A 24941-nucleotide genomic window follows, 5' to 3' on the forward strand; every position below is an offset into this window, starting at 1 on the left:
TAACCAGTGTGGAAGTTAGACAAATTATGAAGACTGCAGCAGCCATAATCACAATCATCTGTTTCCTTTTTTTTGTTTTGCCTGTGGCAGAGTTTTCATTATTATTAAGAGGGGAATTTATCAAAACAAAAGGAGCCATCACACTGAACATAAAAAAAAAAAAAAATACTAAACTGAAGGAGCCAGAATCTGGAGCAGATGGGTATGGCAACCAGTCAGCCTCTACCTTTCATTTTCAAAAGCTTAGCAAAACAAGCTGAAAACATAGGCGGATTGGTAATCACACATCGGTTTCAAATTCTGGCTGCTCCAGTTTTAATAAATGCCCCCTTAAGTGTTTAAAGTGGAAATAAGTTTTTGTTTGCTTAGTGCAGGGGTGGGCAAATGTGGTCTTCCAGCAATTTATTTGAATGGGCTGCTGTTCCTGCCATTTCCACAGGCAAAAAGTCGCTGACCCTTGCATGGAATCGCATCATGAAGTTTCACGCAACCAAAAACGCACCGTGTTTTCCGTTGCATGGGGGTCATTAAGAATTATTGGCATCGCTGTGTATCTGCGGGTGTGGGAACGTGTATGTTTAACAAGCAATCCCATATTCGCAACAGCGTGAACCAAGCCATAAAGAATAATTAAGCCCAAAACAAACATATTATATAACATAATATAAAATATTTCAGCCTACTAGTCTTTAGATGTGGCGGCTACTTTAGTTTTATGCATGGTCTGTTTTTATGCATGGTCTGTTTTTATTGGACAGCAAATTAACATTTAGGTTTATATAACTGAACCGTTCTTGAATGTAAACCAATGCGTATTAGAGTGTGATTTAATAAAAAACACCCAAAAAAAATCAGATAGTTCTGAGTAAAGTAAACAATGACTAAAATACAGCATTAGTAGGGTTGATATTTGTCTGCTAAGTGATTCTATGATGACAGGAATATACACAAAAGTGTTATTCTGCAAGCTATTGTATGTTATCTAAGTATCTGGCTGTGCGCTCTGCTTCCATGGGCTGGCTCTGAAAACACATTCTTATGGAAAGGTGCCCACGGCCTTACAACATGTCTGCCAGAGGACTTCCACTCTTCAATGCCAAGTGTGTTATAGTGTAGACTGATCTTTCACCCCCATTAGCCACAATGCTGTTTCATAAGACATCATTTGTCATACACTTTGTTTAGAGAAAAACATACTCTATTAAAACACAGCAAAGCAAACAGAATTAACCTGAAAACTGCTGCTATAGGTTACAGAAGTTTCCTCTTTTTACTGCTTTACTAAACTGTCTCCAAAAAGGGCGATTATAGGGAGAGATCTCTAGATAAAAGGTCCAAAATATGGGCACCTTGACCACGAGGCAAAAGTCAATAAGCAGCTTTACAGATTTGTAGAATTATTAGGCTGGTATATAATAAAGATGCAAAAAGCATTCATACAAAGTGAAAAAGCACTTGTTTTTGATCCTACAAAAGCTAATTGCTTCCAAAATTTCAAGGTTTTGGTAGAGGGTTTAAGCTGAAATCTCAGCCTACACCAAGCTAAATGCCATCATTTTATTTACATGATTTTCTGCACTCAAGATCCAACAAATCTCTCTACCTGTCTCAGTAGAAACCTCAGTAGGGCACTGCTCAGAAATCAAACGTACACCTAGGGCAGCAAACAAAGCTGCAGAGATTATCAATAAGGGTCCATTCACACATCAGCGTCTGCATTACAACACAGCGGCTGGTGTGCGGTGCTGTTCGGTGAGATCACCGCAGCGCTGATGCACAAATCTCAGTGTATCGCATAGTTCACTTTTCTTTTTCCAACTGTATAAAAAATGTCACACAAACATTTCATACAGTTCAACTGGCCGCTGTGAGGGTGTGAGGGGGTGGATTACCTCTCACTACGCTGCACAACTACAGCATGCATTCATGCATTCAGTATTTTGATTCAGCACACACTTACCGGGCACCACCGTAACGCAGTGGGGAAAACTAGGCACACAGGCAACGTGGCATTTTGCCTTGTAATGCAGTGGAACTGCGCTGTGATAAAATACTGCATGTCTACATTTTGTCACAGCTCCAGCTGCATTTCAGTGGGTATAGGAAACATAAAAAACAATTGCTTTCTGTGTATCCTAGCAGTGACTGTCCTTACAGTGCAGTAAAACACCGGTCACTGTACTGTGTTTGAAATGGGCCGATTCGAGGGGGGTGATTTGAAATCTGGGGACTTAGATTGTATGCTAAATGTAACTTTGAAATTCTGTCTGGATTCTGTGGTTTATTTTCGGTTTCAAAACCAGTTTATTTTCATCATGAATTGCCTATTTTATTCTTCTTTTCAATCATTCATTCCGTTCCCCAGTAAAGTATATGGTGTCTGTATTTCTGCACTTTCAGCAGCTGAATTTATTTCCTGTTATTCACTGTCATTAAACTGCCTCAACAGCAAAATCACACTTCATGAGGAAAATAATGCTGCCATTACTCTATGCGTACATGACAGATTATTAGTAAAACAGATTATTAGTAATAATATACAATACACTGTATGACATAGTGATGTATAAAACAACAAAAATAAAAAAAAATGAATAAAAAAAAACTTTCATATATAAATTTGTATCTTTTCTCATGCTGTATTTAACGTTTAACATAAGGCCAAAGGCTGCATTCACACTTGAGCGTAGCCTTTTTACCGCGTTTTTACAGCGATTTTTACCGCGATTTTACTGCAATTTTTTCAGGCGTTTTTGGAGGCAGGCATTGACATCTATTAAAAATGCTGGTAATTAGCCCAAAAAGAAGCTCATGTACTTTTTTCAGCTACAGGCATTTTGCAAAACGCTCAGATGTGAACAGGGGCCATTTAAATGAATGGGGTTTTACTTGTTGGAGCGTCTTGGAACGTTTTTTTTTTAGCGTTTTTGGAGCTGAAAAACATTTAAAAACGCCCAGGTGTGAATGGAGCCTTACACTATATACAGTATGTAAGATTACGTATGTTCTTATGTTTTCAAATATTAAAAAAAAAAAAACACAAAATGTCAGGGAAGTGAAGGCCTGTTCACCCCAATGATGTCACGGATACTGCACTGTGTTCGAATCCAAGGCAATAAACACACTACATCTGATGGTGTGCACCGCAAAGAACCACCAAAATAAATGTGCCTTGCAATGCATTACAACGCATGGTATCTTGAGCTTTCCAATCAAATGCAGCCCACCTTATTTTTATGTGTGTTGCTGTCCGCCTCAGCCTGTTCATTTTGAATGAGAGGTTTAAGCATCACAACACACAACAATGAATGCTTTGCAGCACACAGCATTGTGAATGGGCCCTTACTTGGAAAGCTGGAAAATGGCCCAAACAATCTCCACTCTTGACTTCAAACATAGAAGTAAGATGAGACCATTGACACTGCAGATGGTGTATTGTGCTTAATGGAATAGGTTTTGCCATGCAGGCTTCATGGGGTAGCATTTGTTTTTTTTTTTGTTTTTTTGCAAAATCTTTATTTTCACATAACGTTGTAAATCCCTGCACAAACTGATGGCGCTATATAAATCATGTATAATAATAATTTTCAGAGAGAGCACAATACAAACATTCCCCGTATGAATTTTCAGGGTTATCTGCAACACATCTTTAGAGTCCTACAATTTAGATGGGAAGATTGCTCCAACAACCGATTTACAGAAAAATGTGGAGAGCACATAAATAAGTGTAGTAACTACCAAGGGTAATGTAGAGGAAAGTAGAGTCAGGATAGGGGGTAGGGAAAAGGGCATCAGAGAAAGGGTACATAAGATGGGGATATAGTAAGATACCAGGAAAGATACAATAGGAGAATGGGGAGATGTAATATTCCTCTTCTCTCCCAAGAATAAAGAAAAAAAATTCAACACTATCAACAGACTTCGTACAATCTAGACGTTTCCTGGTCGACCAGTCTCAATATAAAGTGGAAAGGTCAATATATATCTAGAGTAAACATCTATAATCACTGTGTTAATTGCTTACACAAGTCAGAGGAAAGGAAATCGAACCACAAAGCTCAAATTTTGTAAGGATTTTATGGTTTACAAAAATCAAGTTTTCTTTATCGTTCATGGACAGACACAGCTCTTCTTATTCATAGACTCCTAGGGATGTCCAAAAGCAGTATATCATGAGAGGTGGGAACAACACAGAAGCAAAAAACTGAATTCCAGAATGGCTAAAGTAGCCAACCAGGTAAAACAAAGCTCAACCAGGAACAACTGGAGCTCACCCGGAAACAATGGAACCCTCAAAGAGAAACAAAAGGAATTCTCTTTTAAACTGCAGCCTGCAAAACTTTGCAGCCAAAAGCAGCATCTGCAGGTTCCCACACATCTACCTTGTAGAAATTAGTGAACATTTGCACAGACGACCAAGTTGCCACCTTGCAAACTTGTAACACCGACGTCTGATGGCGAAAAGCCCAAGAGACAATCAGCGCTCTCGTAGAGTGAGCCTTCACTGGGAAAGGAGGAACCTGACCCTCCAGTGAATAGGCTTGTACCACCGTCTGCCTGATCCATCTGGAAATGGTCGCAGTAGACGCAGCCATACCCTTATGGAGGTCCATCAAAAAAGACAAAAGGAGCGTCCGATTTTTGAAAGGACTCAGTGGTCTGTAAATTGACCTGATCGCCTGAACCCAAGCCAAAGAATGCGAAGCATGCTCCGTCAGATGCTGAGGTTTAGGACAAAGTGAAGGCAATACAATGTCTTCATTCAGATGAAAATCAGAAAACACCTTAGGAAGGAACGACTGATGAGGTTGAAGTACCACCAGATAAGGTGATCAGAAAGACAACGTCACCAGTCAGACAATCTGTGGGCAGAAGTGATAGCCACCAAGAAGGCAGCCTTATGAGACAAGGACAGCAGTGAAAGCCTCCGAAGATTTTCAAAAGGAGGCATTTGAAGAACAGCGTAGGAATCACATAGTCAGAAAGACCTCTATTCCTCAACACCTGGCTTTCAACAGCCATGCTGTTAAGGCCAATTACTCTAAAGCAGGATGAAAGATTAGGCATTGAGACAGCAGATCTTCCCAGAGAGGAAGTCTCCAAGGAGCATCGGCGACCAACCTTACCAGATCTGCATACCAAGACCAGCGAGGCAAGTCTGGGGCCACCAGAATGACCAGAATTCCTTCCCCCCTATCCTGCGTAAAAGTCTCGGCAGAAGATTCAAAGTATGGAAGGCATAACTCAGTCAGTACTGACCCCAAGGTGCCACCAGTGCATCTTTGCTGTTGGTCAGAGGATCCCGAACCGCCTAGGTGAGGCAAGAAGCGAACAAACACACAGGAGATGAAAAAGCCTCCGGGTGAGGGAACCACTCCCGGCCGCCAAGACAGACTTGTTGCCCCCTTGGTGATCACAATAAGCCACAGCCCTGGCATAGGCCGATTGAATCTGGACAGGACAATCTTGCAGAGGAGTTGCCCAGTGGCTCATGCCAAATCATATTGCCCTGAGCCTCTGTAATTTCGCAGAAAAGAGAGACAGACTGCCAACAGCAACAACTTCTCGGAACTTCCAGAAGACCTGAACTGCAGTACCGTCGCTTGCAACCCGAAGGTACGAACTGGCCACCTACGAGCAGCAAAAGAAGACCCCCCCCCCCTCTAACACGTGGTGCCTTGTCCTTAGAGGATTTCGAAACTCAAAGAGTACTCCTACCCCCAGTGAGGCCTTTGATCAACTCATCAAGAGAGGATCCAAACAGCCTCTCCCCTGTGAAAGGAAGATCAGTCAAGGCCTTTTTGGAAGCCTGGTCAGCAGACCGGCTCTTTAGCCACACCATGCACCTAATACCAATCCCCACTGCCAACGCCCTGGCCACTAACAGTGCTACATCCAGGGAAGTATCACACATGAACACCAGGGAATGTGCCAACTGGTCCATCAGTTCCCGCTCCGCAGGGGGGGAGCCGTTCAGCTTCCAAGTTATTTTTAGGAACTTCACCCATTCAGTAGCAGCCTGCGCTACCAGAACGTTCACAAAGGTAGACTTTAACATGTGACCTGCTACCACATGTAAATGGTGGGACAAGGATTCCACCCGTCTACCCACGGGATCCGCAAAAGTTGGAGACTCTTCCATCGGTACAAGAGTCGCTTTATTAAACCTGGCCACCGAAAAATCCACTTTTTGTGGTACAGTCCACCTAGCAGACACTGCCTCCGCAAAGAGGTAATGGCTTGCAAAACGCTTAGGCACCACCAACGTGCTCAAATGCGTCGCCATTGTTTATCCACAATAGTGTGAAAAAGTTCTGGAGAAGGGAACACCTTGCTCGACTTATGGGATTTGCGGGAGCCAAAAGACACCTGCGTACCCATCGCTAAGGGTTCATCAGCCATTTCTAAAGTTTCCCGCACGGAAACTATCAGGGCTTCCACCAATGCATGTTCTCGCTCGGCAGGTCCTCTTCACCGTCAGAATGCAAAAACACTGACCCCTCAAGGTGGTCTGCCTCTGCGGCGACCATATCTATCTCAGATTCCGAGGACCCACTCTCACCGATGGAGGTGAGGGTGGAGGACGTTTGTGGCTGGCAAAACCAGAACAGACAAATTCCACTTTTGACATCAGTCTTTGCAAAAAAAAAAAGAAAACTGCTATTTCTGGCTGCAACTGTGAACCGGAGGGTCCCGCAGTTGTTTCCAGGGGGTCTGCAGGTGAAATTTTATCCTGGGACTCCATTTTGCAAAAAAATCTTTTTATTTTGTGTATGTCCCTTTAAAACGTGGTCCCACCGCAAATACTTCGGACCCTCTACCCTGATTAGTATATTATATTTAGTATAATAGCAGAGCAGGAGGGAGGAAAAAACCTACAGGGAGCACCCAAAAAACGTTACCAGAGCCGAGAGAAAAACTTCCAGTCTGATCAGTGTAGAAAACAAAAGTAACACTGAGCTGCACAGGAAGAGGAAAAAGCCTGCTGCATGTCTGTCCAGCCCACGGACCTCAAGAAAATGGCCGCAATACATTCTCAATGGGGAGATACATAAAATGGCTGCCCACACAAACTAATGGGAACACAGAGATCATGAACCACAGCAAAATGAGGCCCCCCACGACGCGCCACACAGACTTCGGGACCCCCAGGGAGGATCCCAAAATAGAAGGCATCAAAGGGGTCCCTAATCAGGGATCCACTCAGGACATTCACACCCCTCAAATAAGCACAGAAGCGGCTGCATTATTACCCCCCCTCCCCAAGGTAAAAACCTGCTAGGGGAGGGAAAGTGCCAAGGGGTATATCCTAAAGGGTGCCAGGGAACCGAGGGAGCCCCTAAAGTTCGACCATTCCAGGAAGGGGCCCACACCCACCACTCGACCTCCAGGGGTTTTGTACAATGGTACAAGGTGGGCCACTCTGAAACAGATCACCTCCCACCAGGGACGGGGGTGCTGTTAGCCAAGGGGAGGCTGTGACTCAGGGCGATTCAGGTCATTTGCGTTCTCCATCGGGGCACTGTCGTGGCGAGGCCTAGTTCTGGACTATAACCTGCTCACGCTCGATGGCCAGGCTGGGAGACCTTAAGGATCTAGATTATCCAGTGCGAATACCAGCCTGCTGTTGCTTGTAGTGCCGCTGGATCTTGGTCCTCAGGAACTAACAAGTAAAACTAAAAAAAAAAAAAAAAAATCACAAACTTTCCCTGTTACAGCTAAGACTGAAGTCCCAACAGGGAGCTAGGTCCTATTCCTAACACTAGGCAGAACAAAACTGTTTGAGAATAGCAGAGCCTGAGGGGTTATGCCTGCTGGGACAGCCCCCATAGGCGTGGACAAGTTTTTTTTTCCCACCTAGTGTCTATCCCTAGAAGGAGGAGTATAACCCTATGAGTCTATGAATAGAAAAAGCTGCGTCTGTCGATGAACAATAGAGAAATTGAGGCTTCTGAATTTGCTTCTGGAGGATTCTGCTATATGAGCATGAAAGGTCAGGTACCACTTCTACGATCTGAACTAGACGAGTTTAGCACTGCAACTTTGATGGTAAATATACAGTGTCCTTACCCCTAGCAGAGACATTGTTCATTCACTAGTTACCATATTCCTACAGCATACATTGTCCCCTCACCAGTGTCCACTTTGATATACACTCTCTGAACACATGAAAATATTTACATTATTTTGTAATTGTAAAACTCCTCATTTTGCCAATAAAGATTACAGGCAACCAGGCCAGCACCATTGATATTTACTAGTAAAAGCATACCTGTGTAATAGAGCCATCTTTATGAGACCGGGAATTCATTTGAATCTCTGAGCTGTGTCTCATTTCTTCTCTGGGGATCTCATGGACAGACCTTCCAGCTTCCTTCACTGTGGCCACCATGTCCTCATGGGTTTTCAACTTCAGCGGGCCTGAAAGCCCTTCATGTGCTCTAACTTTGTAGGCATCAGATAGGCTTCGTGGTGGAGTGCTTTCTCTTTTCAGCTGCTTGGCTTCTCTTCTGAGGTAGTCATCTGGAGCATCAGCAAAAGAGCGGGGGATTCCTGAAGAATATAGCCAGATTGCAACATGAAAAATCAAATAAACTAAAGTGAACACAAAGCCAAGTATCCTAATAAAAAATCAAAACACCATGGGAAATTAACACCAAATGACCCTTCCAGACCAAAAAAAGTATTGAACACAAAACCAAAAATGTAATGTTACAGCTTACCAATCATTAGATGTCGTGGCTGCATTAGTTTTACTTTTTCTTTTGGTTTTCACCTGGTGATCTGGCCAGTAACACACCTCCTGTATTAGAGTACCCCCACTCTGGATGAAGGCGCTCAGGGGTACCTTTGGACAGCAGTATTGTCAGTCTGGGCGGAAGGGGGTGTTAGACGTACTAGCAGATTTAAATAGACTGACAAATTGAAGCCAAACTGCAACTAACACTTTATAAGCAGTCACAGCAAATACTTTTTTTTTTCCTTTTACATAAATAAAGCCGGATTGTTGTGAGCACCTCTATTAATCTTGAATGGTTTGTCTCATCCCTGTAATGGATACATTCTGCTGGAGAGCTTGTTCTTTTAAATAAAATAACAGACTTACTGGGCAGATCACTAGATGAAAATAGGAGAAAGCTTAAAAAAGAAAACAAATGCAGCCATCACATCTAAGAAATGGTAAGCTGCAATATACTAAAATGTTTGCTTTTGGGTTTTATACCTCTTTAAGCCTTCTATGGAACATGAGCTGATTATTTTTGCAAGTAATGGGGAAATTAACAAAACTAGGGCCCAGATAGGATGCTAACCCCACGATGTTACCTACTGACAAAGCAGCCTTTTATAAATCATCATTACAACCAGACCAATCTGAAACAATATCTGCAATAATTCTGATTTAAAAACCAAAAATCCATTTATAATATTATTTATATCTAAACCCAACAACAAAAAAGTAATGTAGTGCAACATCCTGTGCACTGAACTGAAATCTCAAGCAATATGATCACCTTTCCCTATTATCCTCTGTAAACTACAGAACATCCCTCCTCCAAGTTATGGAGATAAGGAAAAGGGTGGTGTTCTGTAGTCTTATCACAGTTCCTGTTGTTGGGTGACAACAATGCTCCACCATAGATACGATACAAAGAGGGAGTGTTGTTACATTTGAACCAGAAGTGTGTTACTGCCATCACCAAGTATAAATTATGGGGGAAAAAAAAACAATTCAGCTACTACACCTCATGACTAGCATTGTCATCCTACGGTAGTAGAACACCTTTCCCTTCCTTTCATAACATGGGGGAGGAAGCCGTTTTTTAAGTCCACGGAGCTAGTTGCAAACAATGTAAGTGATAAAGCGTACAGCACCAGAATCAACAGGTACGGTATTTTGCACTTATTGAACAGATACACTTTTACTGGTATATCTACAGACAAAAAGGGGCCAAATAAAAGTACAGTAAAACCTTGGATTGCAAGCATACTTTGTTCCGGAAATGTGTTTGTAATCCAAAGCACTCGTATATCAAAGCAAATTTCCCTATAAGAAATAATGGAAACTCAGATTATAGTTCCACAACCATTTATTCATATAAAAATGATTTAACAGTTAGGCCTCTTTCACACAGGGAGTCCATTCAGATCTGCCTCTCAGTTTTTTTGGCGGATCTGAATGGACGCCCCATGCATCTCTAGACAGGTCCGCTGACATCTATTCTGTCAAAACCGGACAGAAGGAAACCCTATTTTCCATTCGTCTAGCGGATCGGATCGGATGAGAATGGACAGACGGTCCGTTCCCATCCGATTCCCCCATAGAGAAGAATGGGGACCTGACAGCTGTCATCCGTCTGCTCAGCTGGGGATCGGCGGATCGATCCCCCCCTAAGAAAAACAGAGTCCGCCTGACAGACTCTGTGTGTGAAAGGAGCCTAAATGTAAAAAAAGTGGAATGACATTCACAATGTTAAAACAATATCTAGTGTTAAGGAGTCTGGTGCTCATCCGTGTAAAGCCACTGGTGTATACAGTACATAGTAAGAGGTCCGGGGGCGCTGGTGGCACTGTTGACGTCACTTCTGGATGCTCCGAACACATGCTACGCCTGCCCCACCCAGCTGGGGGTATCTCTGAGTTCTCCATGAAGCACTGGGAGCCACCAGACCTCTGGCCACATACTGTATATACTAGCAGCTTTGCACGGATGAGCACCAGACTCGAACGTTGGATATTGTTTTTAGCATTGTGAGTGTCATTCCACGTTTTTTACATTAAAACTGTGATCATACCACTCAACACTTCTTGTATAGCAAGACATCGCTCATATATAAAGTTAAAATTAAAAAAAATAATAAAATGTTGCTCGTCTTGCAAAACGCTTGCATACCACGTTACTCACAAACCAAGGTTTTACTGTAGTTTATGGTTCGGGTTTACACATAGTTTGCTTTGTGAAATATATAAGAAAGATGAACTTACTGGTGCCTTCAGAAATTAGAAACCGTTCATGTTGGACCAAAATGATGTGTCTATAATTCGGGTATTTATGGAAGGTTTGTGTGGTATTATTTTAATAGAACACGGATATATTGTGGGGTATATTATGCACCAGGATCTAGAAAAGCTTAGCCTCAACTATCTTTCCCAACATAGCTTTAAAGGATAAGTTCACTTTTTTTTTAAAAAATATAATAAATCCACATTTTTTGCCAGTAAAAAAAAAAATGTGCATTTTTTTTGTAGTAGCCTGGAAAGCATTGCACCTGCGGATCGTGGGTGCCATGCAGGACTCCTACAGACTGGACTGTCAATGTAAGCTGTCTGCCCGTACATCATACAGCCAGGCAATTTTACAAAGACAGGAAAAATCAATGAGCTACCTAGATCGCTCAACCGAACCCTGGTAGTTCAATGAGAACTACAAGCCGACAGGCTGGCAGCACTTATAGTTCTCCCATTCACAGAATTCTGTAAATGAACGATGCGGCCGTGTGGGCAGAGCCACTCATGGCCGTGCTTTTTTCAACTAGTGACAGCAGGTACGGGGAGAAGATCCCCCTTCTGCTGTCACAGAGAGGGCTCGTATCGGGGAACGGCTGCAGGAGTGGGAACCGGTCACACATTCCACCCTAAAACAGGTAACACATATAACATGTTTCCAAAGGTAAACTTCTCCGCTAAAGCTATTTTTTTTTTTGTGCTGGCAATGGGACAAAACTAATAAAAGGTCCTTGAGAAATGTGCAGTAATATGAAATTTCTAGTTTATCCAAAAAATCAATCTTGGGGTAAGCTCTGACAGTTAACTGCTAGAGGAAAAAAAAAAAGAAAAATATTAGTCCAATCTTTGAATAGGGATACCGCCATACAAAAATGTGCAATCCTAATAGCACTAAGTGCTATCAGCTGATGACATAACCAAATAAGCAAATACACACCAGCCAGGGCTATGTCCTTCTTTTGTGCGTGTATCATTTGCATATGCAAAACTGACCTCAGATGAACTGAAACTCTGGGTAATCTCTGTGACCATCCTACACTGTACCAAAGCATTAAGCAGCAGGAATTGTCCTAGCACACTGCCTGTCCTAAGAAGAAATACATCATGTACCTAAAGAGTGTAATGTTCCTGCTTCAGTTTTATTTACTCTTTCGTTTCCGCACAGAACACTAGGCAATGGCATTTGTTTACAGTTTCCTGGAACCAAGGGATGCAGAAAATTTGCTTTATTCCCCCTGTTGGGTCATTGTCTTCTCCCGACAAGGGTGCGGGGGAGGCTGTCCCTGCCGGAAGAAGACTCTGATTATTGCTAGCGGCTATAGAAGCTGCTAGCGATAATTGCAAGTAAAACCCAGGATGCCTGTTGTACCCAAGTTGATCGATCAGTTTGGTACATTCAGGCCTGCCCATACACAGTTCCTGCTGAACCGGCCCAGATTTGAACCATGCATGGTCTGACTAAGAATGTAGTGTCAATAAGGGGGGTTGTTTTATATCAAAAATGGCTGCAGTCCAGCAGGATCCACTGCCTTCTGCGGCTCGCCTGGGCTCTCCCATCCTACTGGGAGGCCTGAGCAACCAGCCACCACATTCCCCAGCTGGCCGGAGACCCGAACGCCAGAATTGGCTTTAATCGGGTCTAGTAACCCAGAGGCGATGTCATGTTTACTGAAGACTTAAAGGTGCCAAGTTTAAAAAAATGACAGTATTCAAAACAGCCAAACTTGGTGTTTTGAATGCTTTTAAGTGCAAAGGAGGGATTTGGGGTCTTTTACTGTCACAAGGGGTGTTTACATTCCTTGTAACAGTAATAATAGTGATCAAAAATAAAAAAATAAATAAGAAAAAAACAAAAACTTGAAAGCGCACCATTCCTCCGTACTCCCAAGCAGAAGCGAACGCATACGTAAGCCAAGCCCACAAATGTAAACAGTCTTTAAACCACACATAGGAGGTATCGCCACAATCGTTAGCATGAGCGCAATAATTCTAGCGCAAGACCTCCTCTGTAACTCTAAACAGATAACCTGTAGAAATGTTTAAAGAGTCCCCTATGGAGATTTTGAAGTACCGTAGTTTGTCGCCATTCGACGAGTGTGCTCAATTTTAAACCATGACTACACATGGTTAAAAATGAATACAAAAAGGGCTACAAAGTAAAGTAAACTAGTGTCAATAACTAGCAGCTGCTAAGGTAACAAGTACAAATAATACAATCCAGAGCCTGTCGGGAATTATCTCACACAACAAGCACTGTAGTTAAAATGTGGTTCCACTTTTTGTCGAGATAAAAGCATAAACATTTTTTTGAATGTGGCTGCATGTAACTTTATATTAATGACACCTTGATACATCAAGATGCATTAGAGATTTCTGGAATCAGACCCAACCAGCTCAGATTTGAACAGCTCCCAGCATTGCGGCTGCAGTGGATAACACAGATATCAGATTAAAGTAAACTGAGTGGATTTCCAGGTTTACTGAACAGCAGTAGCAGTTCACTTGTTGCACAAGCTGCTTCTTGAATAAAAATGGATTTTTGTAAAATCTTACCGTAAAATCCTTTTCTCTTAGCTCATCGACAGACGTAGTCCTCGGTGATACACCACCTTCGGGTTATGTTACCTCCGCAGGAGCAGGACTAGACAGGAAATTAAAAAGCTCTGGCCACACCCTAGGGGCAGTCCCAGAGGGTATATCCTCTCTCTCTCTGCCTCAGCAAATCAGTTATGTGAAAAAGCAGTGCTTAGAGAATTTAACCCAACCCAACTCCAAAATAGAGGGGCGGGGACTACGTCTGTCGATGAGCTAAGAGAAAAGGATTTTACAAAAATCCATTTTTCTCTAGCGCTCATCGACAGACGTAGTCCTCGGTGATACACCACCTTCGGGACGTCCCAGAGCAGTATCACAACTGAGGGGTGGGAAAATGGAAATCAAATCCCAATCTAGAAGGCCCAACCGGTGCCAACTAGAAGTTTACAATGCTCATCCTTAATGATGAGACTCAACAAAAAAATTTTCAAACATAAAAAAAAAAAAAACCCTCGAGGTAGACCACCGGTCTCCTCAAATTGCGGCCTGCAAAACCTTGCGGCCAAATGAGGCATCCGCCGATGCCGTCACATCAATTTTATAGAATTTTGTAAAGGTATGTACCGACGACCAGGTGGCCGCCTTACATACCTGGACCACTGACGCCTGATGGCGAAAGGCCCAGGAAGTACTGAGCGCTCGAGTGGAGTGCGCCCTAACAGGGAACGGAGGACTCTGACCCTTAATAGAATAAGCCTGTACCACCGTCTGTCTAATCCATTTGGCAATGGTTGCGGCAGATGCAGGCAAACCCTTTCTGGGGCCATCCGTGATCACAAAAAGTGAATCCGTCTTACGGAATGATTCCGTAGCTTTCAGGTATACCCTGATTGCCCGAACCACATCTAAGGAATGCAACGCATGTTCCCGATGATGCTTGGGCTGAGGACACAAGGAAGGTAGTACAATATCTTCATTCAGATGAAAATCTGAAACCACCTTAGGAAGAAAAGATGGCTTAGGATGAAGTACTACCTTATCCCTATGAATCACTAGGTATGGGGACTGGCATGATAATGCAGCCAGTTCTGACACCCTGCGAGCAGAAGTAATAGCCACCAAGAAGGCCACCTTCTGGGATAAAGTAAGCAAGGGAATCTCCCTGATGTTTTCAAAAGGAGGTTTCTGTAGAACCGACAAAACCAAATTAAGATCCCAGGGCGGTAAGGGCGCGCGGACTGGAGGAGCCAGGTGCCGCACCCCCTGGATGAAATTCCGCACCAAGGATTTGGTAGCTAACGGCTTCTGAAAGAAGATTGCTAATGCTGAAACTTGACCCTTGATGGTGCTCAAGGCTAGCTTCTGCTCAACCCCTTGTTGCAAAAAGGCCAATATTCGAGACACCGAATAGGTACGTGGAGGAAATCCTAAAGATTCGCACCACGCAATATAAGTCTTCCATGTGTGATAATAGACTTTGCTGGAAGTCGCTTTCCTTGCTTTAATAAGGGTAGGAATGACAGAAGTAGACAAACCTCTGTCCTTCAGTACTTGGGTCTCAATGGCCAGGCCATTAAAACCAGCGACTGTAAAGCACGAAGGTAACTTGGTCCTAGAGACCACAGACACTCCCTGAGACGAAGTTCCCACGGAACGTCTGCGACTAGCATGTCCAAGTCGGCCAGGCCGGCTTGAGGAGGCCAGCCTAGAATCTCTAGGACCACTAGCGCTGATTGGATCTGAACCAGGCGTCCCTAGAGCTATCTGGCCCCGACCATCCGAGAAAGTCTGGTCGTTTTCTGTTTCCACACATTTATCAGATACCTGATAGTTATCAGGAAAGGTGATCTTTTCTGGTTGAACCTCAGGGACCGAAGTCACCCGACTAGAGGCTGCTTGGCCTATCTGGTCAACCAGATCCGATTCCTGTGAGGTATCGGGACTAATCTTAGGAAAGGGTAAAGGAAAAGATCTATTCAGGGAACGGTAACTACCGCTTCCTGTAGTACTTAAATGTTGGAAGGGAAGAATCGCACCGGTAGTAGTAGTTGATGCTCGATCTGATGTCCTGAATACCGGTGAAAACGTCCCCCCACCCTGAAACCGGGTGGGGGCGCACCTTCAGGCTGTGTACTCCTTTGCTTCGGGTTTGGCTGGGTTGGTCCTCTGCTTGTCCGACCAGCCCTTCTTGAATCCTCCTGGAGGAGTCTTGCCTTTCCCGCTAGTACCAGCCGGGCGCCCTTTATGGGCGGTAAAGAAAGGTCCTCGCTTGTTGCGAGGTCCCTTAGTTTTTGCAGCCTGTGGCAAGAAAGTGCTCTTGCCCCCAGTGGCATCCTTAATGATTTCATCTAGGTTGGCCCCAAATAGACGATTCCCCTGAAAAGGGAGATTGGTCAAGGTCTTTTTGGAACCTAGGTCAGCTGACCAGCATTTTAACCACAGCACACGTCTGAGGATCACTGCTAACTTAGATGCATGCCCTAATAAGGGAGTAGTGTCCAAGGCTGCGTCACAGATAAACCGTAGCCCTTGTATGATCTGTTCCATCAAATCAGATGTCTCCTGGGGAATATCTTTTCCCCTAAGATCTTGGCGTACCATTTTCGCCCATTCCGTAAGTGTCTGGGAAACTAGACCAATAACAATTACTGGTCTAAATGCTGACCCTATCAGAGAAAAGATAGTGCGGGACTCTGCTTCTATCTTTCGATCCACCGGATCCTTAAAGGACGAAGTGTCCTCCACTGGAATAACCGTGGCTTTATTCAGCCTGGAAATAGGCGGATCCACGACTGGTGGTACCGTCCATTTCTTAATGATGGATTCCTCAAACGGATAGCGTCTAGCAATACGCTTGGAAATAGTAAAGGTACGCTTAGAATGCTCCCATTCTCCTTTAATCTGATTACCAAAACATTTAGGTACCGGAAAAGCCTTCGCCATCTTAATGGGCTTATTAGTACCGAAAGGAATCTCTGTTTCAGTTGCCTCTGCCGGTAAAGCCTCAAGTTTTAAGGTTTCTTGCACTGCCACAACTAGTGCGTCCACCAATGCTTCTTCCTGAATTATAGCAGGAGAAGAAGCGTCCTCCTCACTGTCTGAGGGGGCTTTACCTGGGATAACAGCCCTTGCAGAGGAACCTGCAACTGCAGTGACCATCTCTGAATCAGAGTCAGAGGTGTCAGATAGTATAGGGGTAGGCGGGGGTCGCTTCCTTGACCCCCGTCCCTGACAGGCCGCCTCCACCCGAGCCACCATAGACTCCAATATTGCTGTAAATGATTCTATACTCTGTGCACCGGCGGGTCCCGAGGCCCCCTCGAGGGAAACAGGTGGGGGAATATGTGTGGCAGGGTCCATAATAACTCCAGTTACTTCCTGGATAATATAATTCAAAAGAAAAAACTTTTTTTTTTTTTTTTTTCTTCTGACCCCCAGCGCCACAAAAAAGCCCCTTAGTGTTACCTGCTAGGGATCCCTATCGATCGAGAGAGAGAGAGATAGACCCCCAGGCTCACCACTTGATGCTCAGAGTTAAACTGCAACAGGTTACAGCGCTGTCCTGACAAACAGGAAGTCTTTTGGCTGGCTGCCCAGGAAGAAGGGAGGCGGCTCCGCCCCTCTGCACGCCTTCCGGCGCCTCCCCCAAGCTCCACGAGGTGTAGGATCACCTCAAACATGGCCGCCCCCATGCTGGAGACACGAGGCTACGCCAAAATGGCGGCTCGTGCGATCCAGCAAAAAAAATGGCGGCGGCCTGTGCTGACTAGCGGTGTGCTGCAGGGCACACAACACTCTCTCTGCATGGAGATATGGCGTGGTTGGCGGTACCGGCCCTGGCGGACCGCATGGCCGTTCGGGAGGCCTGCTAATAGCTGGAGATCTGATTTGGAAGGCAGTCTACATGTCCGTGGCTTCTGACTGGTAGGTAGCTTATACTTAACCCATAAGATTCCCAGAATGCCACAGATTACATCTTTAAAACATGTATACAATAGATTGTTAGCTCCCAAACCAAGCCTCCTGGCTTTTTGCACACATAAAATCACACTCAAAGTAGGAGGATTTGTGACATGTTATAGGATAGAAAGGACTCTTTCTTACCATACAGAGAGGGGCCCGCGTTCACCACAAAACCCGTCAGGGAAAAAGGGGGAACATACTACTCACCATACCGGAACCAGGCGGGCACCAACTCCTGACAGTACCCCTCTCCACCGGGGCGGGAGGGCTGTCGACCGATACGGACGCCGTGACTCATGGTCTTTGGCGTTTCAGCGAGACGTTTAACTCGCGGGTTCAGTCCTTTTAATGGGACTTTGTCGCGGCCGACCCAGCGCGGAGCTATGGCCTGCACGCGCTCGTAGGCTGAACTGGGGTGACCACCGGATCTCAACATCCAGCCCGTCGCCCAGTTCAGCTTTCTTGCTTGAAGATCTCACAGGAACACTGGAGAAAAAAAGCTGTCTAAAAATCCTTTTAGAAAAAAATTCTTGCCAGGACCTAAGATCCCAGCAAGGTATCTAGGTCCTTACTCCTAACTAGACAGAAAATAACTGATTTGCTGAGGCAGAGAGAGAGAGGATATACCCTCTGGGACTGCCCCTAGGGTGTGGCCAGAGCTTTTTAATTTCCTGTCTAGTCCTGCTCCTGCGGAGGTAACATAACCCGAAGGTGGTGTATCACCGAGGACTACGTCTGTCGATGAGCGCTAGAGAAATATTAATTAGAAATCATTAGAAATTAGAGAAACATAACATCCAAAAGAAACATGTCCAGAATTTATTTACCTTGTGTTATGGAGCCCCTTATATGTTGTGGTGGTTCCTTCATGGTGTGTGGACTATGTCTGTCTCCAGGAATGGCTCTTCCCATTAAACCTGCACATATACACAAAAAGACAATACTGAATTAATGCCAAAATTCTCATAGTAAAATTTAAAAAAATTTACATCCATTACATTCTTTACACTGAGCTAAGTTGGCATATGTTTGTTGGCTCCTTCTGTGCAATGTACAGTGAGAAATCCATTGCCAGACCTTATACAGCATCTGGCACAGAATACTTTGTATGGATGTGTTGGGTGAGGTGGAATGTGTATGCTATGCTATGCTATGTGACATATATTCCTACCTAGTATTAGTTGGTCACATTTAACTGGATTTGTTTTGTAATGTTGAAGAAAATAGGATTGTTGTGCTTGCCATAAAATCCTTTACGTGGTGTCCATTAAGGGCGACAGGAAGTCTTAAACCTTTGCCTTATATTGCTGCCGAATGGGAGGATTGGACACTGGCAGAGGATAACCTCTCCTACAACCAGCATGCCTTAGTTTTTGTAGCAAGCCATGCCAAGTGCATTGCGAGTGTGTTAGACCTGCAGGATGTCAAAAAGCAGTCCAACTGAGAAGGTGGGCAAAATAGCAAAGAAATGCTAACAGGCCCAAGAAAAAAACAACAGAATTGGGGACTAACTGCAGCTCAAAAAGTCTCTTGAATGACCTTACACCCAAAGCTAGCATCATATTAGACAACCTGGTAGATCATAGAGCATGTTTGAATAAAATATCAGGTGGTGTCCTTGCAAGAAGCACTTACAGACCTAGTAGAGTGTGCCTTGACAAGGGTGAAACTTGATTCTTGATGCAACATAAGCTAGGACAATGGTCATCCTGAGCCACCTAGAGGTTGTGGAATTGGAAAGCTGGTGCAGCCTTTTGGGTCCATCCAGCATGGGAAAAAAAAAATCAGTGAAGAAGGAAATCCTGGGCCTCAAAACCACCTTGTAAATTTGCAAAACCAGAAAGGATGTCATGCCGCATAAGGCTGACAGTTCACTGAGGCAACCAGGGAACCATCACACAGCTGACAGCCATCTGCTACACATGTGTATTAAGGAAGGGATCAACCATAGTAGTGGTTATATTTCTTAAAGGGATTTTGACCAAATATGGTTTGACAATTAATGACACAACAAGATAAGGGGAATGGAAGTACCCATCAGCAAGAACAGAGTTCTAGAAAGGGCTTGCAACCTCTTCCACGTGACTTCCAGGAGCAGCAGTGGGGAAATGCTTCCTCAATAGTGGATGACAAGGAAGAAAGTGCGGAGTATGCTTATGTGACACTCTCCCAGCAAATGTCAGCATGCACCCCTCCAGTGGCAAAAACTAACAAGAATTGGAAATTAAAGTGGCCTATGCAAATGAGAAAACTCCCTGTGCTCACCTGACCGGCCTTACCCACTAAGAGAGACCTCTAAAGACAAGCACTGAGGGAATGTCAGCAGCTTTGGACCCAGACAGCAGTATGTAGCTAAGCTTTACCAGAAAGTAGACTGGAAAGTGCCCCTTGCCAAACCAGTGCCTGAAGATCACTTCCAGGCATTCCCCTTCAACGTCCAGTTGGGTCTGGACATGGTACTCTAAAAGCCAGGCTAACCACAACCATTCTGGATAGATTCAATGGAGGAGACAAAGCGCAAGCAACATTATATAGAACAGTTTAGATTGAAGAAGAAAGTGCTTGCAAAAAATAGGATTTTGTCCTACTCATAAAAACAATTTCTTGGAGTGCATTACAGGATAGAGGTTAAAGTATTGTGGAATTCTGAGTTACGCAGGCCAATCAACCTAAAGGTCCAACCCCATCCTTCTTCCTAGAAAACCTCAGTTTTTAAAAAAGCAGTAATGGGAGTTGATCATAAGAAACAGAGAGGATGGATCTGTGTCCAGTACTCCAAAAAAAGGGACTTTACAGGTGGGTCAAAAATTCTGTTACCTTAATCGTACATTACAGGACAAAGGATGAATACTGTAACCAATGGGACATTTAAAAGCTGTCCAACCTGAGTGGTGGGGAACACTGCAACTAAATGTCTAACAGGCAAAAAAAAAAAAAAAAAAAAAAAAAAAAAAACAACAGTTAGGGCCCTATAGTTTATAGGGACGGCTGAAAAACGACCAAACCGGCATCTGCGAAGATGAGAATATCCACCTGGTAAAGCTTAACTAACGTGAACCAAAGACCAGGTAAAAGCATTGCAAACCGAAGAAACTGAAAAAAAGGCCTAGGAAGTATCAACAGATCTTGTAAACAAATCTTGAGAAAATTATCCAAAAGAAGAGAAAATGATTTGCTTCTCTCGGGACAGAGAAACATTTTTTCTCATAGGTACACGAGCAAAAAACTGAGGCTTGCTGAAGCGTAGGTGGCTTTACAGGACCAGCCTACAGTTTTTTTTTTTTTTCCCAGTATTCAATCCTCTTACAGGCAGCAGTAAAACCCGAAGTTTTAAAACAAGTATCCCTCAATGGGCAAGAAGGAGATTTAGCTATTCATTTAAAGGATAAGTTCTCCTTTTGGAACATGTACATGTTCCATTAATATTTAGGGTGGAACATGTAACATGTACTATTAGCTGCAGACCTCCCCCAGTGACTGAACAGGAATCTGGGAGCCCACTGCCACAGGGGCATCCGCCCACACTGCCGCGTCATTAATTTACAGCTTCCTGTGAACGACTTGAACTACAAGTACCGTCAGTATTTGCTCTGATGGCTTGTAGTTCTAAATGAACTGTGAGGTCACTGATGAGTGGCTCTCATAGTTCATTTACAAGCCCTTCTATGCAGAAGTCTGCCATTGCACCACTGATCACGGGTGCAGTGCTTTCCAGACTCCTAAAGGCCCGTACACACGTACCGATTGTCGGCCGAAACTGTTCGGCCGCCGAACGATCGGCCGATTTTTGGCTTGTTAGTATGATGCTTCCGACAGCCGACAGCGCACTTTCGGCCGAACAGAATCTGTCGTGCAAGCATTAAAATTTTTGTATGCTGACACCAGAACGGCCGATTGGCATCACTTCTGCAGTCGGCGGACAAAATTCGTGTGCAGTCTTTTGCACTTTTCAGCGGACAGGACAGCCCGGGGACAAAAGACGGCCGATCGGTCGGCCGACGATCGGTAAGTGTGTACGGGGCTTTAGGGAAGAAAATAATAAGTGCACATTTTTTTTTCCTGCAAAAATATGTGCAATTCTTATTTGTTCCCAAAAGGTGAACTTATACATTAAGTAGCTTTCACAGTTATAATCGAGGAAGCTTGATTTGATGAGTAGCTAAATGTCTCTAACATTGCAGAGGAGGTGCAGCTGAACATGACTTTGTTCAAGAGCCACACGGAAGTTCGATGTTCAATATGCTGCTGCCCACTTGCGACTACTACTGGGTATACCATTATCTGGATTAATAAGAATCTTAACAGAGACATATATATTCCTCAATAAACATGACAGAGGAATGCGAGACAGTCACACCTACCTTCTGTAGGACCGGCTGGCAACTCTCGGACATGTAAACCTCTTGGAATCTGTGCTTCCATCATATCGTAAGTGCGTTTTGGAGCACCTGACTCTTGAGTGGACCCAATACTTCGATGGTCCTCTTTGGAGTTTTGAGAAGTTGATCCACCTAAAAAGCAAGGGTACAGTGTTAATTACACAAAATATTAATTAAAGTTGCATCAGCTGTTGAGTCTAATTACTGAGCGATGTCTTTTCTTTGAACCAAACAGTACATACCACCATATAGATCAATTACCGAGAATCACATCTTAGCATCAAAATAAAGAAAAAAAAAAAATCACAAAGAAAAAAAATAACACAACATGAGACACCCCGGAGAGAAAATTCAAAAGGAAATAAAAATCCCTGCCTTGCTTTAAACAGGAGGAAGACTACCAAATAGCAGATAAACAGGTTAATGTGTAGAACAGTGGTCTCCAAACTGCGGCCCGGGGGCCAGATGTGGCCCTTTGCTTGCTTTTATCCGGCCCTTGGGGCACTATTTTATCTACTGATACCAACAATGGGACATAATTCCTTTCCAATGAAGGGGCACAATTCCTCCCAATGACACCATTATTGGGGCATAATTCCTTCCAGTGACACCAACAATAGGGCACAATTCCTTCCAATGACATTAAAGATGGGGCATCGTTTTTTCCCACTGACATCGAGATCTTTTCTACTCTCAGTGGCCATAGTCCGGCCCTCCTAAAGTCTGAAGGACAGTAAACTGGCCCTTTGTTTAGAAAGTTTGGAGACCCCTGGTGTAGAATCTGATTAAGGAAGCTAAGTGAAGAACACTTGTAATTAAGAATAAAAGCAGTAATCAGCCAATTAGCAGCTGTCCTAGTTTCTAGATTACAAAACTGACTGGGAGTACATATATTTTCTTGCCTGCAGTTTCTATACAATCTGAACTCATTTGTTACTAGTTGACAATTAAAAAAATGCATTTCTGTAAAATAAAGTGCTTAAACATATTCTTTTTAATCACTCAAGCTACTTTGAGTATGCTGGACATAATAAAACAACTCCATGTTTATGTTTGTCACAAAATTCATCACGTTTATTGAATTGTGAAATAAGCTTTGAGTAACTATTATTTACTTTGGAAAGGAAAGGTTGAAACCTCCCAGCTTTTTTACTATTGGAGATATTCTGAGGTCTATGATCTTCAGCTTCTCCAGGATGGTGACTAATGCTACTGGAATTAGTGACAGCCAGGCAACTGTCATTTTTTTTTTTTTAGCTATAGAATTCCTTTAGACAAAACCCAGCAAGGCACTAATCCCTGGCTACTTTTCACCGAGTAGCTTTCCTGGGACTAACATAGCCTATTCTCTACCTTTCTATTCCATCACTGGAGTACATGCATAGAAGATGATAGATGTTGCAGGATGCAGGAGAGCAGCAGCATTGAGATCCAACAAAGGATAAGACATTCTGGTAGGCTTCTGTCTAAATTGGACCTAGTATATGTATGAATGTGAATTTGAGACTTTAGATTGCAAGTTCCTTGTAGGCAGGGACTGATGTAAATGTGCAATATATACACTCTATTACCAAAAGTATTGGGACACCTGCATGAACTTTAATGGCATCCCAGTCTTAGTTTGTAGGGTTCGATATAATAATTTTTGCAGCTATAACAGCTTCAACTCTTCTAAGAAGGCTGTCCACAAGGTTTAGGAGTGTGACTATGGGAATATTTGACCATTCTTCCAGAAGTGCATTTGTGAGGTCAGGCAATGATGTTTGGCTTGCAGGCGCCACTCTAATTCATCCCAAAAGTGTTCTGTTGGGTTGAGATCAGGACTCTGTACAGGCCAGTCAAGTTTTTCCACCCCAAACTCACTCATCCATGTCTTTATGGACCTTGCTTTGTACACTGGTGCACAGTCATTTTGGAATAGGAATGGGCCATTCCCAAACTGTTCCCACAAAGTTGGGAGCATGAAATTGTCTTTTTGTATACTGATGCCTTCAGAGTTCCCTACACTGGAACTAAGGGGCCAAGTCCGACCCCTGAAAAACAACCCCATACCATAATCCCCCCTCCACCAAATGATTTGGACCAGTGCACAAAGCAAGGTCCATAAATACAGCGAGTTTGGGGTGGAGGAACTTGACTGGTCTGCACAGGGTCCTGACCTTAACACCTTTGGGATGAATTAGAGCGGAGACTGCGAGCCAGGCCTTTTCGTCCAACATCATTGCCTGACCTCACAAATGTGCTTCTGGAAGAATGGTTAAACATTCCCATAGACACACTCCTAAACCTTGTAGAAGAAATGAAGTTGTTATAGCTGCAAAGGGTGGGCCAACTCAATATTGAACCCTATGGACTAAGACTGGGATGCCATTAAAGTTTGTGTGTGTGTAAAGGCAGGCGTCCCAATACCTTTGGTAATATAGTGTATGTAAAGCGCTGTGTAAATTAACAATACTACATAAGTACCTGTAATAAATAAACAATGCACAGGGCTGTAGCAAACTAAATGGCATTCATTTAGGGTTAATATGTACTTCAAAGCGCAACTCCACTTTTTTTGAAGAAAAAAAAAAACATTCCCCTCTGGGTGATGTTCCTCTGCAAGGATTTTAACAAACATTGATGCAGATTCCTACCTTTTGATTTCCAGAAGAAATCCCGGTTTGTTCCTCTGTGCCCCTGTGCTCAGTTAGTCTATTGGGAGTGGTTTCATAATTATCAACCAGCTGCTGCAGCTGTAGGGCTCTAATGAAGAAATTTGTAGGGTCTACATCCCTTTAAATGTGATTTTCTATTGGGAGTATGTTACCAAAAATGAATTTTTTTCTGCAGGGGAGACTTCTGGAAAAATGAATGAGCCAATCACAAAATCAGGAAATGATGTTACTGGGGGGGGGGCGTTCTGAACACATTCTGTGTACAGAATTAGCCATATTGCATTGCACTTTACAGAAAATTACAGAGATGCAGACTGAAAAGGAAAGGTCATTTTTAATAACATTCAATTGCAATATGACTTGTGTAGTAATTGTATACGCTATATTTTTTTGTTTGCTATTT

General features: G+C 43.6%; 1 protein-coding gene across 1 annotated transcript in view; it reads right to left on the reverse strand.

The window, feature by feature from the left end:
* The window catches only part of NCOR2 (nuclear receptor corepressor 2), a 737979-nt gene that overhangs the window by 85738 nt on the left and 627300 nt on the right, over window positions 1–24941 (reverse strand). Inside the window, exons 29-31 of the mRNA XM_082255577.1 lie at window positions 21864–22013; window positions 18330–18419; window positions 8273–8553 (exon numbers count right to left, since the gene is read on the reverse strand). Of these exons, the coding sequence (XP_082111703.1) occupies window positions 8273–8553; window positions 18330–18419; window positions 21864–22013 (521 nt within the window). The remainder of the gene's footprint in view (window positions 1–8272; window positions 8554–18329; window positions 18420–21863; window positions 22014–24941) is intronic.

The sequence above is a fragment of the Pelophylax lessonae genome, assembly GCF_965119305.1.
Source record: "Pelophylax lessonae genome assembly, chromosome: 1".
Classification (NCBI taxonomy): domain Eukaryota; kingdom Metazoa; phylum Chordata; class Amphibia; order Anura; family Ranidae; genus Pelophylax; species Pelophylax lessonae.